This window comes from Strix uralensis, chromosome 1 (assembly GCF_047716275.1).
Source record: "Strix uralensis isolate ZFMK-TIS-50842 chromosome 1, bStrUra1, whole genome shotgun sequence".
NCBI classification, from domain to species: Eukaryota; Metazoa; Chordata; class Aves; order Strigiformes; family Strigidae; genus Strix; species Strix uralensis.
The window spans coordinates 174,408,880-174,422,045 of NC_133972.1; the positions used below are offsets into that span (position 1 = coordinate 174,408,880).

Consider the following 13,166-nt stretch of genomic DNA (forward strand, 5'->3'; position numbering starts at 1 on the left):
CAGCGGCCCAGGGGGTCAGGGGATGGGAGTTGTGTTCAGTTCATCAGCCGTTGTTTCTGCTGCTTCTTTAATTATTTGTTTTTATTTCTCCTTCTCCTACCCTGGGTTTTGATTGGTGATGGCTTCAATTAATTTCCCTGAGTCAAGTCAGTTTTGCCCATGATGGCAATTGGTGAGTGATCTCGCTGTGCTTGTGTCGACCCAGGAGCCTTTCATGGTATTTTTCTGCCCCTGTGCAGTTGAGGAGAGGGAGTGCGAGAGCGTCTTGGTAGGCACTTGGTGTCCAGGCAAGGTGAAGCCAGCACAGAGCCCCATCTTCTGATCAGAGCAGGGTCCCGGCAGGTTCATGCCCCTGGTCCTCAGGGACCCGACAGTGAGGGGGATGGTGACCTCAGAGCGGGGGCTTGCTGTGTGCCCTCAGAGCAGAGGGATGGTGGCTTGGGGTCCCGTGCTCAGGTGGTGCAGGGACCCCGCAGCAGGGAGGATGGTGGTGCCGAGACCCTCTGCATGGGTCACTGTGGGCCCTGCAGGGAAGAGGAGCTGGTGGCCTGGGGACGTCAGTTGTGGACCCGATAGCAAGGTGAGACTGTGGCGTGGGGACTCCCCCGTAGGTGGGATGGGGACCATGAGCCAGGCGGAGAGTGCAACAGGGACCCACACTTGGGTTATCTGAGGACCTGTGTCCAACTGAGGGCTCCCCCATTGAAGAAGGACTGGGACTTAGTGGAGTGAGTTGAGTGCAGGGCAATGAAGATGCTGAAGGGACATGATCATCCTTGCTGCGAGGAGAAGCTTGAGGGAGCTGGGAGGTTTTTCAGGCAGGAGGCAAGGCCACGCAGCGGAGAGTTTATCAGTGTGTCTAAATCCTGGATGGGAGGGCATGAGGACACAGGGAGTGAGACTCTTCTCATGGGTGTCCACGAGCAAGACGTGGGAGAATGGAGAAAGCTGAGAAGACGTGCCATTTCCTTGGAAGAGAAGGCAACCCCTTTCTCAGTGTGAGGGTGGTCAAAGAGTGGAACTGCTTGTGCACGGAGGCGTGGGAGTCTGCATCCTTGGAGACACTGGAAACCTGAGTGGACATGGTCATGTACGGCCTGCACGAGCTGGCCGTGCTTGAGCAGTTTGGGTTGAACTAGGTGATCTGCATTGGTTCCTTGTGCAATCAATTATTCCATTTGCTGTGATTCTGCTTTCTGTGATGGGCAGAGTGTCTCTCTGAGAAAGGATGTTTGTCAACAGGGAGCGGAATGAAGCCCTCATAATCCAACAGAGATGGTTTGCGACCCATACACCACTCAGACACGCACGAACGTCTGGGGCCGAACGGGATCCAGCCAAGCGTGTTGAGGGAGCTGCAGAAGTGCTCACGAAGCCATCTTCAAGAACTTCTCAGCACTCCTGGCTAACTGGGGAGGTTCAGTTGACTGGAGGTTAGCCAGTGTGATGCTCATGTACAAGGAAGGCTGGAAGAAGGATTTGGGGAACTAGAGGTGTGCCAGTCTGTCCTCAGTGGAGGGGAAGTTTATGGAGCAGATCATCTGGAGTGCCTTCCCTTGGCACGTAGAGGGCAAGCAGGTGATCAGCACGGCTTTGTGACGGGCAGGTCGTGCTTGACTATCGGGATCATCTTCTGGGACAGGAGAAGCTGTGGATGTTTCTGACCTGGACTTGAGTAAAGCCTTTGATGCTGTTTCCCCCATCATTCTCCTGGAGAAACCAGCTGCTTGTCTCTTGCTCTGGCATACTGTTTGCTCGGTAAAAAGCTGTCTGGCTGGCCGGGCGCAGAGAGTTGTGGTGAATGGAGTTAAATGGAGTTGGTGGCCGGTCACAAGTGGTGTTCTCCAGGGCTGCGTATTGGGGCCAGTTCTGTTCAATATCTTTCTGAATGATCTGGGCGAGGGGATTGAGTGCGCCCTCGGTAAGTTTGCGGATGACACCAAGTTGGGTGGGAGTGTTGAACTGCTGGAGGGAACTGGGGTTGTTGAGTGTGGAGAAAAGGAGGGTGCGGGGAACCTTATTGCTCTCAATAACTGCCTGAAAGGATGTTGCAGCAAGGTGGGTGTTGGTCTTTCCCGAGTAACAAGTGATAGGATGAAAGGAAATGGCCTCAGGTTGCACCATGGCAGGTTTAGATTGGATATTAGGAAAAATTTCTTCACTGAAAGCGTTGTCAAGCACTGGAACAGGCTGCCCAGGGAAGTGGTTGACTGACCATCTGGTGAGGTATTTAAAGGATCTGTAGGTGTGGTGCTTAGGGACATGGTTTAGTGGTGGCCTTGGTAGCGTTAGGTGAACGGTTGGAGTCAATGATCTTCAGGGCCTTTTCCAACGTAAATATATCCACGATTGTAAGTGCGTGCTGCCACGGGGAGCTTGCGTCAGAGGTGTGGGTAGAAGTGTATGAATGTGTCCAGTCCTTTTTTTGGGCAAGTGAAGGCCTTGTGTCACGGGCTTGCAGTCCCCCTGTGGTGGTCCGTGTTGTTGTTGTTCCTGGGGACATGCAGCCTAAGAGAGGTATTGTAGTCCCTCTTCCACCCACCCCAATGACCTGTTGAGCCCTGGATTTGTGGCAGGTGAGGTTGGAAGAGTGTTGGGAGAAGAAACGAAGAGGAGGCGTCTCAGTCTGGGATGCAGGAGAACTTTATTGAAGAAAAAAAAGCAGCAAAAAGGCAGGAGAACCAATGGGAAGGGAGCCGGTCTGTGTTGGAAGTATGGTGACCATCAGCAGACCTCCCTTTGTGTGCAGGAGGTTTTGCCAGGGTTCTGAGACCTTCCTTCCCTGGAGCGGGATCAGCTGAGAAGGGGTGATGCAGAGAAGGAAGTGGGAGAAGAGGAGGAGGTACATGGGCCGCGTTTCCAGGCAGGCTGGGCTGGCCCTTCCCTGGTTCTTTTCATGGTGCGGAGGATGGGAGGTCTACATGCTAGAAAGAGCCTGAAGTGCATCCTCAATCCATGTCGTGGCTTCCAGAGTTGGTGTCAGGGGTGGTGGGGAGGGCCCTTAGCAGGGGTAGCAGCCTCTTCTGCCACCGAAGCAGCCCAGGCCTCCCAAGCCGTAGCCGTAGCCAAAGCCACCGGAGGAGACGGGCACTCCCTGGGCGCTGAGGGCGCTGCCCACGGCAGCCGAGGAGGAGGATCCGACGGCGGTGCTCTGGGGGAAGGAGGTGAGGATGGGTCCTGGCAGGGTGACCAGCACGGCGGGAGGCTGGATGACAACACGGGAGTCCTCACATTGGGTGACACAGGGCTCGTTGCAGCTGTTAGCCAGCGGGGTGGGTCCGCAGGGGCGGCAGAGATCGTAGCAGGCCATGTGTGTGGTGTGGAGGGTCCCTGGAAGAGAGGGTGTTGAGCAAGCGGAGGGGTGTGGGGGTGCGAGGGGCATTGGTGCAGGAGGGCGAGGGAGTGGGGAGGCCTGTTGTGGGTGTGTGGGGAGGGTGGCGGTGGGGAGACATCAGGGGTGCTGAGGCTGTGGGCAGAGCATGCTGGGAGAGACGGGGCAGGTGGGTGAGGAGAAGGAGGGGAAGGGCGTTGAGGCTGACCTTGTTGAGCGCGGAGGAGAAGGCGTCAGGAGAAGTGTGTGAGGGAGAGAGGCGCTGGGCCGGCTTTTATGCTGGTCCCCAAGGGGCGGGACAGCCTTTGCGCGTGACGGCATTTTGCAGCCAAGAGCTTTTGGTAAGCCACAGCCTGGTGAGTAATGAGGCAGAGTGTGTTTTCGTTCCCACTCTGCTCTCTTTTTTTATGTCGTCCTCTTGAGGATGTGTCCATCTGACCGTGTCGGCATTTTTTAAGGGAGAGTAGGTATTTGGGAGGATTTGCATTGAAGGTGTGTTTCAGAGCATTTAGCAGATGTAGCCAAAGCGTATGAGCGGTGGGTTGTCATCAGTGAGGTGATCCTGTGGCCCTGCTGTGCTGTGGTTTGCGGGTACATTGTGAAGAGTGGGCCCAATGTCCTCGCAGCTCTGGTAGGCTGGTCTGGGCTTTGAATGTGTGATGGGCATGAGAGGCTGCCTCTCCATTGCGTTTGGTCCCTCCTTGCCTTGATGCCAGCTCACTAAGCCTCTATTTAGGCTTGGCCTTTGCCATTGGGTGTGCTTTGTGGGTGTTTTGCTGCCCTTTTGTCTTGTAAGGATGGAGGTGTGTGTACTGGAGTTTTGTGGCCAGGTTTTGGTATCAATAGGGCAGGAGGGGTTGATGCAGGGCAGTGTGTGTCATGGTAGAAGCCCGGAGGGAAGCTGAGCACCTTGCAACTGCCTGCTCACTGGTTTGCCCTCAGGGATGGAGAGGAGAAAATAAACAACAAGGCTTGGAAGTGGAGAGAAGAACAGGGATGGCTGTCTCACCCATTTTGGTCACGGGCAAAAGACAGATTCCGGTGAGGAAGAATAAAAGAATATCAGTTTATTTTGAACACCAGCGCCACCAATCTACCAGTCAGATCCAAGTGGGGCAGTGATAAACACAACCACATTGTAAAAGCACCTTTCCCCCACCCTCCCTTCTTCCCGGACTCTGCTTTGCTCATGATTTCTCTACTTCCTCCCTCCCAGCGGCCCAGGGGGTCAGGGGATGGGAGTTGTGTTCAGTTCATCAGCCGTTGTTTCTGCTGCTTCTTTAATTATTTGTTTTTATTTCTCCTTCTCCTACCCTGGGTTTTGATTGGTGATGGCTTCAATTAATTTCCCTGAGTCAAGTCAGTTTTGCCCATGATGGCAATTGGTGAGTGATCTCGCTGTGCTTGTGTCAACCCAGGAGCCTTTCATGCTCTTTTTCTGCCCCTGTGCAGTTGAGGAGAGGGAGTGCGAGAGCGTCTTGGTAGGCACTTGGTGTCCAGGCAAGGTGAAGCCAGCACAGAGCCCCATCTTCTGATCAGAGCAGGGTCCCGGCAGGTTCATGCCCCTGGTCCTCAGGGACCCGACAGTGAGGGGGATGGTGACCTCAGAGCGGGGGCTTGCTGTGTGCCCTCAGAGCAGAGGGATGGTGGCTTGGGGTCCCGTGCTCAGGTGGTGCAGGGACCCCGCAGCAGGGAGGATGGTGGTGCCGAGACCCTCTGCATGGGTCACTGTGGGCCCTGCAGGGAAGAGGAGCTGGTGGCCTGGGGACGTCAGTTGTGGACCCGATAGCAAGGTGAGACTGTGGCGTGGGGACTCCCCCGTAGGTGGGATGGGGACCATGAGCCAGGCGGAGAGTGCAACAGGGACCCACACTTGGGTTATCTGAGGACCTGTGTCCAACTGAGGGCTCCCCCATTGAAGAAGGACTGGGACTTAGTGGAGTGAGTTGAGTGCAGGGCAATGAAGATGCTGAAGGGACATGATCATCCTTGCTGCGAGGAGAAGCTTGAGGGAGCTGGGAGGTTTTTCAGGCAGGAGGCAAGGCCACGCAGCGGAGAGTTTATCAGTGTGTCTAAATCCTGGATGGGAGGGCATGAGGACACAGGGAGTGAGACTCTTCTCATGGGTGTCCACGAGCAAGACGTGGGAGAATGGAGAAAGCTGAGAAGACGTGCCATTTCCTTGGAAGAGAAGGCAACCCCTTTCTCAGTGTGAGGGTGGTCAAAGAGTGGAACTGCTTGTGCACGGAGGCGTGGGAGTCTGCATCCTTGGAGACACTGGAAACCTGAGTGGACATGGTCATGTACGGCCTGCACGAGCTGGCCGTGCTTGAGCAGTTTGGGTTGAACTAGGTGATCTGCATTGGTTCCTTGTGCAATCAATTATTCCATTTGCTGTGATTCTGCTTTCTGTGATGGGCAGAGTGTCTCTCTGAGAAAGGATGTTTGTCAACGGGGGGCGGAATGAAGCCCTCATAATCCAACAGAGATGGTTTGCGACCCATACACCACTCAGACACGCACGAACGTCTGGGGCCGAACGGGATCCAGCCAAGCGTGTTGAGGGAGCTGCAGAAGTGCTCACGAAGCCATCTTCAAGAACTTCTCAGCACTCCTGGCTAACTGGGGAGGTTCAGTTGACTGGAGGTTAGCCAGTGTGATGCTCATGTACAAGGAAGGCTGGAAGAAGGATTTGGGGAACTAGAGGTGTGCCAGTCTGTCCTCAGTGGAGGGGAAGTTTATGGAGCAGATCATCTGGAGTGCCTTCCCTTGGCACGTAGAGGGCAAGCAGGTGATCAGCACGGCTTTGTGACGGGCAGGTCGTGCTTGACTATCGGGATCATCTTCTGGGACAGGAGAAGCTGTGGATGTTTCTGACCTGGACTTGAGTAAAGCCTTTGATGCTGTTTCCCCCATCATTCTCCTGGAGAAACCAGCTGCTTGTCTCTTGCTCTGGCATACTGTTTGCTCGGTAAAAAGCTGTCTGGCTGGCCGGGCGCAGAGAGTTGTGGTGAATGGAGTTAAATGGAGTTGGTGGCCGGTCACAAGTGGTGTTCTCCAGGGCTGCGTATTGGGGCCAGTTCTGTTCAATATCTTTCTAAATGATCTGGGCGAGGGGATTGAGTGCGCCCTCGGTAAGTTTGCGGATGACACCAAGTTGGGTGGGAGTGTTGAACTGCTGGAGGGAACTGGGGTTGTTGAGTGTGGAGAAAAGGAGGGTGCGGGGAACCTTATTGCTCTCAATAACTGCCTGAAAGGATGTTGCAGCAAGGTGGGTGTTGGTCTTTCCCGAGTAACAAGTGATAGGATGAAAGGAAATGGCCTCAGGTTGCACCATGGCAGGTTTAGATTGGATATTAGGAAAAATTTCTTCACTGAAAGCGTTGTCAAGCACTGGAACAGGCTGCCCAGGGAAGTGGTTGACTGACCATCTGGTGAGGTATTTAAAGGATCTGTAGGTGTGGTGCTTAGGGACATGGTTTAGTGGTGGCCTTGGTAGCGTTAGGTGAACGGTTGGAGTCAATGATCTTCAGGGCCTTTTCCAACGTAAATATATCCACGATTGTAAGTGCGTGCTGCCACGGGGAGCTTGCGTCAGAGGTGTGGGTAGAAGTGTATGAATGTGTCCAGTCCTTTTTTTGGGCAAGTGAAGGCCTTGTGTCACGGGCTTGCAGTCCCCCTGTGGTGGTCCGTGTTGTTGTTGTTCCTGGGGACATGCAGCCTAAGAGAGGTATTGTAGTCCCTCTTCCACCCACCCCAATGACCTGTTGAGCCCTGGATTTGTGGCAGGTGAGGTTGGAAGAGTGTTGGGAGAAGAAACGAAGAGGAGGCGTCTCAGTCTGGGATGCAGGAGAACTTTATTGAAGAAAAAAAAGCAGCAAAAAGGCAGGAGAACCAATGGGAAGGGAGCCGGTCTGTGTTGGAAGTATGGTGACCATCAGCAGACCTCCCTTTGTGTGCAGGAGGTTTTGCCAGGGTTCTGAGACCTTCCTTCCCTGGAGCGGGATCAGCTGAGAAGGGGTGATGCAGAGAAGGAAGTGGGAGAAGAGGAGGAGGTACATGGGCCGCATTTCCAGGCAGGCTGGGCTGGCCCTTCCCTGGTTCTTTTCATGGTGCGGAGGATGGGAGGTCTACATGCTAGAAAGAGCCTGAAGTGCATCCTCAATCCATGTCGTGGCTTCCAGAGTTGGTGTCAGGGGTGGTGGGGAGGGCCCTTAGCAGGGGTAGCAGCCTCTTCTGCCACCGAAGCAGCCCAGGCCTCCCAAGCCGTAGCCGTAGCCAAAGCCAAAGCCGCCGGAGGAGACGGGCACTCCCTGGGCGCTGAGGGCGCTGCCCACGGCAGCCGAGGAGGAGGATCCGACGGCGGTGCTCTGGGGGAAGGAGCTGAGGATGGGTCCTGGCAGGGTGACCAGCACGGCGGGAGGCTGGATGACGACACGGGAGTCCTCGCACTGCCTGACACAGGGCTCGTTGCAGCTGTTAGCCAGCGGGGTGGGTCCGCAGGGGCGGCAGAGATCGTAGCAGGCCATGTGTGTGGTGTGGAGGGTCCCTGGAAGAGAGGGTGTTGAGCAAGCGGAGGGGTGTGGGGGTGCGAGGGGCATTGGTGCAGGAGGGCGAGGGAGTGGGGAGGCCTGTTGTGGGTGTGTGGGGAGGGTGGCGGTGGGGAGACATCAGGGGTGCTGAGGCTGTGGGCAGAGCATGCTGGGAGAGACGGGGCAGGTGGGTGAGGAGAAGGAGGGGAAGGGCGTTGAGGCTGACCTTGTTGAGCGTGGAGGAGAAGGCGTCAGGAGAAGTGTGTGAGGGAGAGGCGCTGGGCCGGCTTTTATGCTGGTCCCCAAGGGGCGGGACAGCCTTTGCGCGTGACGGCATTTTGCAGCCAAGAGCTTTTGGTAAGCCACAGCCTGGTGAGTAATGAGGCAGAGTGTGTTTTCGTTCCCACTCTGCTCTCTTTTTTTATGTCGTCCTCTTGAGGATGTGTCCATCTGACCGTGTCGGCATTTTTTAAGGGAGAGTAGGTATTTGGGAGGATTTGCATTGAAGGTGTGTTTCAGAGCATTTAGCAGATGTAGCCAAAGCGTATGAGCGGTGGGTTGTCATCAGTGAGGTGATCCTGTGGCCCTGCTGTGCTGTGGTTTGCGGGTACATTGTGAAGAGTGGGCCCAATGTCCTCGCAGCTCTGGTAGGCTGGTCTGGGCTTTGAATGTGTGATGGGCATGAGAGGCTGCCTCTCCATTGCGTTTGGTCCCTCCTTGCCTTGATGCCAGCTCACTAAGCCTCTATTTAGGCTTGGCCTTTGCCATTGGGTGTGCTTTGTGGGTGTTTTGCTGCCCTTTTGTCTTGTAAGGATGGAGGTGTGTGTACTGGAGTTTTGTGGCCAGGTTTTGGTATCAATAGGGCAGGAGGGGTTGATGCAGGGCAGTGTGTGTCATGGTAGAAGCCCGGAGGGAAGCTGAGCACCTTGCAACTGCCTGCTCACTGGTTTGCCCTCAGGGATGGAGAGGAGAAAATAAACAACAAGGCTTGGAAGTGGAGAGAAGAACAGGGATGGCTGTCTCACCCATTTTGGTCACGGGCAAAAGACAGATTCCGGTGAGGAAGAATAAAAGAATATCAGTTTATTTTGAACACCAGCGCCACCAATCTACCAGTCAGATCCAAGTGGGGCAGTGATAAACACAACCACATTGTAAAAGCACCTTTCCCCCACCCTCCCTTCTTCCCGGACTCTGCTTTGCTCATGATTTCTCTACTTCCTCCCTCCCAGCGGCCCAGGGGGTCAGGGGATGGGAGTTGTGTTCAGTTCATCAGCCGTTGTTTCTGCTGCTTCTTTAATTATTTGTTTTTATTTCTCCTTCTCCTACCCTGGGTTTTGATTGGTGATGGCTTCAATTAATTTCCCTGAGTCAAGTCAGTTTTGCCCATGATGGCAATTGGTGAGTGATCTCGCTGTGCTTGTGTCGACCCAGGAGCCTTTCATGGTATTTTTCTGCCCCTGTGCAGTTGAGGAGAGGGAGTGCGAGAGCGTCTTGGTAGGCACTTGGTGTCCAGGCAAGGTGAAGCCAGCACAGAGCCCCATCTTCTGATCAGAGCAGGGTCCCGGCAGGTTCATGCCCCTGGTCCTCAGGGACCCGACAGTGAGGGGGATGGTGACCTCAGAGCGGGGGCTTGCTGTGTGCCCTCAGAGCAGAGGGATGGTGGCTTGGGGTCCCGTGCTCAGGTGGTGCAGGGACCCCGCAGCAGGGAGGATGGTGGTGCCGAGACCCTCTGCATGGGTCACTGTGGGCCCTGCAGGGAAGAGGAGCTGGTGGCCTGGGGACGTCAGTTGTGGACCCGATAGCAAGGTGAGACTGTGGCGTGGGGACTCCCCTGTAGGTGGGATGGGGACCATGAGCCAGGCGGAGAGTGCAACAGGGACCCACACTTGGGTTATCTGAGGACCTGTGTCCAACTGAGGGCTCCCCCATTGAAGAAGGACTGGGACTTAGTGGAGTGAGTTGAGTGCAGGGCAATGAAGATGCTGAAGGGACATGATCATCCTTGCTGCGAGGAGAAGCTTGAGGGAGCTGGGAGGTTTTTCAGGCAGGAGGCAAGGCCACGCAGCGGAGAGTTTATCAGTGTGTCTAAATCCTGGATGGGAGGGCATGAGGACACAGGGAGTGAGACTCTTCTCATGGGTGTCCACGAGCAAGACGTGGGAGAATGGAGAAAGCTGAGAAGACGTGCCATTTCCTTGGAAGAGAAGGCAACCCCTTTCTCAGTGTGAGGGTGGTCAAAGAGTGGAACTGCTTGTGCACGGAGGCGTGGGAGTCTGCATCCTTGGAGACACTGAAAACCTGAGTGGACATGGTCATGTACGGCCTGCACGAGCTGGCCGTGCTTGAGCAGTTTGGGTTGAACTAGGTGATCTGCATTGGTTCCTTGTGCAATCAATTATTCCATTTGCTGTGATTCTGCTTTCTGTGATGGGCAGAGTGTCTCTCTGAGAAAGGATGTTTGTCAACGGGGAGCGGAATGAAGCCCTCATAATCCAACAGAGATGGTTTGTGACCCATACACCACTCAGTGTCCCCCAAGTTATCAGTTGTGGACCCGATAGCAAGGTGAGACTGTGGCGTGGCACTCCCCCGTAGGTGGGATGGGGACCATTAGCCAGGTGGAGAGTGCAACAGGGACCCACACTTGGTTCAGCTGTGGACCCCACAGCAGCAGTGTGGTGAACTGGGCACCCTGTATGAGTTCCCCAGAGTCTGAAAGCAATGGAGGTTAAGGACACGGTACCCTATGTGGAGGGCCCTGGGTCCCGTCTGTGAGGGAAGATGGTGTCCTGGGGACTGCTAAGTCCCTCGAGCTGGGGACCACATCAAGGGGGGATGATGACAGTGGACCCACATGAGTGTCCCTTGTATGTGGCAGAACAGGGAGGAAGTGCAGGGTCTGCTGATGTATTTATTGATATCAGCTTTTTTGGGGGGCTCTTATTTAATTAGGGGAAGTTCATGTCCTTTTCCCCATCAGAATCTCTGAACTACTGTCGCGAGAGGTGCTTAGCTTGTTTTTTGGCAGATTTTCTACACACTCATTCCCTTGTTCACCCCCCACCCCTTCCAGCAGTTTTTTTGGCGGCTGTTTGGTGAAGGTGATCTATTTATTATACTGGAGGTGTTGATTCTCGGGTCCTGGCAGGCATGTTCTGGAATCTTCCAGGGGCTCCTGCAGCAGCTGGCACTTATTATCTGCCCCCTGATTGGCTGTTGGCTGAAGGTGCTGAGGGAGTGCCTGGCTGTGGTGAGGGAAAGCTGCAGCCGCAAGGCTGATGCTGGTGAGCGCTGGGAGAGATGGTGAGAGGCCAATAGGAAGTGGGAGCAGCAGGCAGGGGAGGCGAGTGAGTGAGTGAGTGCCTTTGGGGTCTGACTTTGGAGTGAGTGCCGAGGGGTGAGGCCATTCCTCTGCGCAGTGTATGTGGGGGGAGAGAGGGATTGGATGTAACAGACGGGAAATGTGAGGCGTGCGTGCGGTGCGGGGCGGTGAACCTGAGAACCTCCAGGTGATGCCAAAGCCTTGATAGACCAGAATAGACTAGACTAGGCTAGGCTAGAGAAAAATGGGTGTGACCAAAACGGGTGACACATCCCTCTCTCTCCTTGTCTTGACCTCCAAGCCTTTTGTTTTTTCTCCTCTCCATCCCTCAGGGCAAAGGAGTGAGCAGGCCATTGCAAGGTGCTCAGTTGCCCCCTGGGCTTACAACATGACACACCTTCTCACAGACGCGACCCCTACTACCCTCTCCATAGCAAAAAACTTGCCACCAAAATCCAGTCTACACAGCTACAATATTACAAGACAGAGGGAACCCCAGATACCCACAGAGAACAACCAAGAGCAAAGCCAGGCCTACAGGCAGGCTTAGTGAGCTGGCATCAAGGAAGGGAGGGACCAAATGTGATGGAAGGGGCAGCCTCTCACACCCACAACACATCCAAAGCCCAGACCAGCCTGCAAGGCCTGACAATGAATGGGGTCTCCTCTTCACAGCGCACCCGCAAACCACACCACACGAGTGCCACGGGATGACCCACCGCTCCTATGATTTGGCCACCTCTGCTAAATGCTCTGACACTCACCTTCCATGTAAATCGCCCCAAATACCTACTCTCCCTTAAAAGCTGCCGCCAGGGTCAGATGGACTGGTTGGCAACACAAGGACATCAAATAAGAGAACATAATGGGAAGGAAAACACACCCCACCTCATTACTGGCCAGGCTGTGGCACGCAAAAAAACCTGCTTACTGAAAAATGCCGTCATGCGCAAAGGCTGTCCCGCCCCTTGGGGACCAGCATAAAAGCCGGCCCAGCGCCTCTCTCCCTCACACACTTCTCCTGACGCCTTCTGCTCCGCACTCAACAAGGTCAGCCTGAACCCACTTCCCCTCCTTCTCCTCACCCACCTGCCCCGTCCCTCCCAGCACGCTCTGCCCCCAGCCTCAGCACCCGTGACGCCTCCCCACCGCCACGCTCCCCACACACCCACAACAGGCCTCCCCACTCCCTCGCCCTCCCGCAGCAACGCCCCTTGCACCCCCACGCCCCTCCGCTTGCTCAACACCCTCTCTTCCAGGGACCCTCCACACCACACACATGGCCTGCAACGATCTCTGCCGCCCCTGCGGACCCACCCCGCTGGCTAACAGCTGCAACGAGCCCTGTGTCAGGCAGTGCGAGGACTCCCGTGTCGTCATCCAGCCTTCCACCGTGGTGGTCACCCTGCCAGGACCCATCCTCAGCTCCTTCCCCCAGAGCACCGCCGTCGGATCCTCCTCCTCAGCTGCCGTGGGCAGCGCCCTCAGCGCCCAGGGAGTGCCCGTCTCCTCCGGCGGCTTTGGCTTTGGCTACGGCTACGGCTACGGCTTGGGAGGCCTGGGCTGCTTCGGTGGCAGAGGAGGCTGCTACCCCTGCTAAGGGCCCTCCCCACCACCCCTGACACCAGCCCCCCACACCGTGGAAGAAACGGCATGGATTAAGGACGCACCTCACGCTCTTTCTGGCACCTAGACCTGCCATCAGTGGCTCTTCCTCTCAAGGCACTATGCAAGGAAGCAGGGAAAGGGACAGCCCAGGCTTGCTGGAAATATGGCCCAGGTACCTCCTACTTACGTGCATCACCCCTTCTGCTATGGCCACTACTCTCCACTGCAAACACCTTCTCACAAGCCCAACGCCACCAGGGACCTTCACTGCGCTGTTCCCACTGCAGGGCAGGAAGACCTCGGTGCTCTGGCAAAACCTCCTGCACGCAAAGGGAGGTCTGCTGATGGTCGCTCTACTTGCCCCTCAGAG

The 13,166-nt window shown here is 55.6% G+C and overlaps 3 protein-coding genes across 3 annotated transcripts; 1 reads left to right on the forward strand and 2 right to left on the reverse strand.

The window, feature by feature from the left end:
- Positions 1–3,001: 3,001 nt before the first annotated feature.
- Positions 3,002–3,310, reverse strand: LOC141935092 (feather keratin 1-like). The gene has a single exon (XM_074851049.1). It carries the CDS (start codon positions 3,308–3,310, stop codon positions 3,002–3,004), a length of 309 nt encoding a protein of 102 aa, XP_074707150.1.
- Positions 3,311–7,545: 4,235 nt separating this feature from the next.
- LOC141935103 (feather keratin 1-like) lies at positions 7,546–7,860 on the reverse strand. The gene has a single exon (XM_074851061.1). The coding sequence runs from the start codon at positions 7,858–7,860 to the stop codon at positions 7,546–7,548; it is 315 nt and encodes a 104-aa protein (XP_074707162.1).
- A 2,314-nt stretch (positions 7,861–10,174) lies between these two features.
- Positions 10,175–12,788, forward strand: LOC141939969 (uncharacterized). Its single transcript, XM_074860752.1, has 4 exons — positions 10,175–10,215; positions 10,320–10,431; positions 11,015–11,150; positions 12,448–12,788. Exons 1-4 carry the CDS (start codon positions 10,175–10,177, stop codon positions 12,786–12,788), a joined length of 630 nt encoding a protein of 209 aa, XP_074716853.1.
- The last annotated feature ends 378 nt before the right edge of the window (positions 12,789–13,166 follow it).